General features: G+C 34.4%; 1 protein-coding gene across 2 annotated transcripts in view; it reads left to right on the top strand.

The window, feature by feature from the left end:
• The first annotated feature begins 606 nt into the window (after nucleotides 1-606).
• Nucleotides 607-2,633, top strand: part of mei4 (meiosis-specific, MEI4 homolog (S. cerevisiae)) — a 119,627-nt gene continuing 117,600 nt past the window's right edge. For both annotated transcript variants that reach the window (XM_041805680.1, XM_041805682.1), the window contains exons 1-2: nucleotides 607-745; nucleotides 2,010-2,255. In XM_041805680.1, the coding sequence (XP_041661614.1) occupies nucleotides 718-745; nucleotides 2,010-2,255 (274 nt within the window). In that variant the 5' untranslated portion in view covers nucleotides 607-717. The remainder of the gene's footprint in view (nucleotides 746-2,009; nucleotides 2,256-2,633) is intronic.

Genomic DNA, 2,633 nt, shown 5'->3' on the forward strand with positions numbered 1-2,633 from the left:
ATGAGATTCAAAGTCAAATTTATGAGGAATTAAGTTTCAAAATTTTGAGGATAAAAATTAAAATGTGGAGATATTCAGTTTTAATTGTGAGATAAACGTAACAATTAACAGATATTGAGAATTTTAAAAACCATATTTGAATTTCTGAGATGGTAAATCATTACTATGAGATGAAAAATCAAAATAATTATATATCTAGTCAAAATGATTAGATTAAAAGTCAAATTTATCAGATATTAAAGTGATTCTGAGATCAGAAATTGATATTTTGAGATGATAAATAATAAATATGAAAGCACAAGTGAAATAAATATAAATATGAGGTAAATAAATGAAGCGATAAAAAGGATTATACCTTTAACTCCCCCTCTCTCACACACACTGATTAGCTAATCATCATAACACGGACTTTTTTTAATCGCATGTTATTTACTTTCTCACAATTTTGATCCAAGAATTTTTAAATGATTATGTTGATAATTAACAAACTGTCGTTATTTTTGTTATTTGTTCTTAAGTGGCGGAAACGGGCCTCCATAAACTAATATTCCGATGTCCTAAAAATCACTGGAACTACTGACAGCGCCGCCGGGGGGCACCGAATTTGACAGGGCGCCACTTTAACCGTAACACCTGCACAGAAAGCTGAGCGACATTATCGACTAAAAACATTCTACCACGCTTTTTAAAGGGGGTGAAGTGAACAGGAACCAGAAGATGGAAAACCAACAGGACAATTCTAAAGGTAATGTATTATTTTCTCTCCAAATATGTCGAAGTTGAAGCTGTAATGTCAAATAAACGCGATAAAATTAGCATTATTGAAGCGCCTGCTAGCTAACTCTGTCCTACAGGATGATGCTAAGCTAGCTAACGTCCAAACAAAGCATAAAACAAATAAATTCAATACAAATAATCAGTGAATATAAATAATCAGTAAATATTTGTTCAGAATGTTAATAAACTATTAACTGATATTTGGGGTTTATTTGAGCCTTTTTTCCTTTTATTAGAGTCTGTGAAGCTTACAGACGTTAAAGACTTTTACTCTGAATAAAATAGTTATTTTCCATCAAATTGTCTCTTTTCACAATAAATTAATTTAGAAATACAATGATGTGGTGAAATGATGCAGTTGGTTGAACCTTGTATGAAGAAAATATCTGCTTCTGGACATTTGATTTTTATTTTTAAGGTCATTTACATTTATTTTAATAAAATATGTAGTAGGGCTGGGCAATTAATCACAAATTAAATCACAGAGTGTAATATTTCTTTAACCTTGAACGTGTCAAAATGTCAGTTTGATACAATCTTTTTTCTTTTTTCTGTTTTATACCAGTGTTACTCAACTCCTCTCAACCAAAGAGCCGATTTGTTAAAAAAAATAACTTTGCAAGAGACACAATCTAAGAGGTGAAAAGTGGCAAAAACAGCTTGAAGTAGCAATAGAAATAAGTTAAAAGTGTCAAAAATTGTCAAAAAGCAACAAAAATTAGTAGAAAGGGGCAACAGTGGGGAGGAAAAGGGGAATAAAGGTCAGAAAGTAGCAAAAATGGGTGAGAAGTGACAAAAAATGAGTTACAGTTGGCATAAAATGGTACAAAAGTGGCAAAACCGTGAAAAAAATGTGTTAAAAGTGACTAAAATGGGCAAAAAGCAGTCAAGGTTGGCTAAAATGGGCAAAATCTAGGAATAATATAGTTATAGTTATATTGTTATAATATAGAAAAATTTCATGCTTATGTTTGTTGAACAACAGAAAAACTGAGGAACCTAAATAATCGCATTTCAAATTGCAATATTGCAGAAAAAAAATGCAATTAGATTATTTTTGCAAATCGTTCAGCCCTGCTGTGTAGTCTTTAACTATTATGAGTGAGTTTTATTATGCTGAAATCTTAAAACATTCATAGTCAGACCAAACTTCTTATGAGGCTGAATTTGGAGCCTGACCATCATATTTCTGTCATTTTTGTTCTAACCACCTCCCTAAAACTGTGTCTCAGGAGCTCCTCTAGCAGCATGGATCTTCCTGAGAGCCAGAGCGGCCCTGGCAGTGGCTCTAATAAAGAACAGGCCCCCGGGTATGAGTGGCAGAGAGCACGCCGAGGCTTTGGGCCGCACGCTGAGGAGTCAGGATGAAAGCTGGAAGAAAAAAGCCCAGGAGCTTCAGCAGGAGGTGCTGAGGCTGCGGCAGGAATTACTGATCACCAGAATGATGTCTGACACAAAGAGCTCAACAGAAGCTGCAGGTATGACTCCACTATCCATGTGAGTAGGCTGCCTGTGGAGGAGAGAGTATTTACATCTGCTGGATAAATAAAATAGTCATAACATGTCATTCTCAAGTCCTAAACAGTGCCTAAATATGTACTTGGCATGCAAAATGAAAATAATGAAGGAAGCAGCAATGAAACTTTGGTGTTTAATGCAGAGTTCTAATTTAGGATTTACCAGGTCTGGCAGTGATGATTCACGCTGAGGGTGAGATTAGAAAGATTTATCCATGATGACAGAGTTTCAACATATCCTAAACACACTTATTAATAGTGTAGTTGTTGCTGATTAGTGCAAACCATCATGCTGCTCAGGATTAATTACTTCTAAAATAATTTCATTGTTTTCAATGC

This window comes from Cheilinus undulatus, linkage group 14 (assembly GCF_018320785.1).
Source record: "Cheilinus undulatus linkage group 14, ASM1832078v1, whole genome shotgun sequence".
Classification (NCBI taxonomy): Eukaryota; Metazoa; Chordata; class Actinopteri; order Labriformes; family Labridae; genus Cheilinus; species Cheilinus undulatus.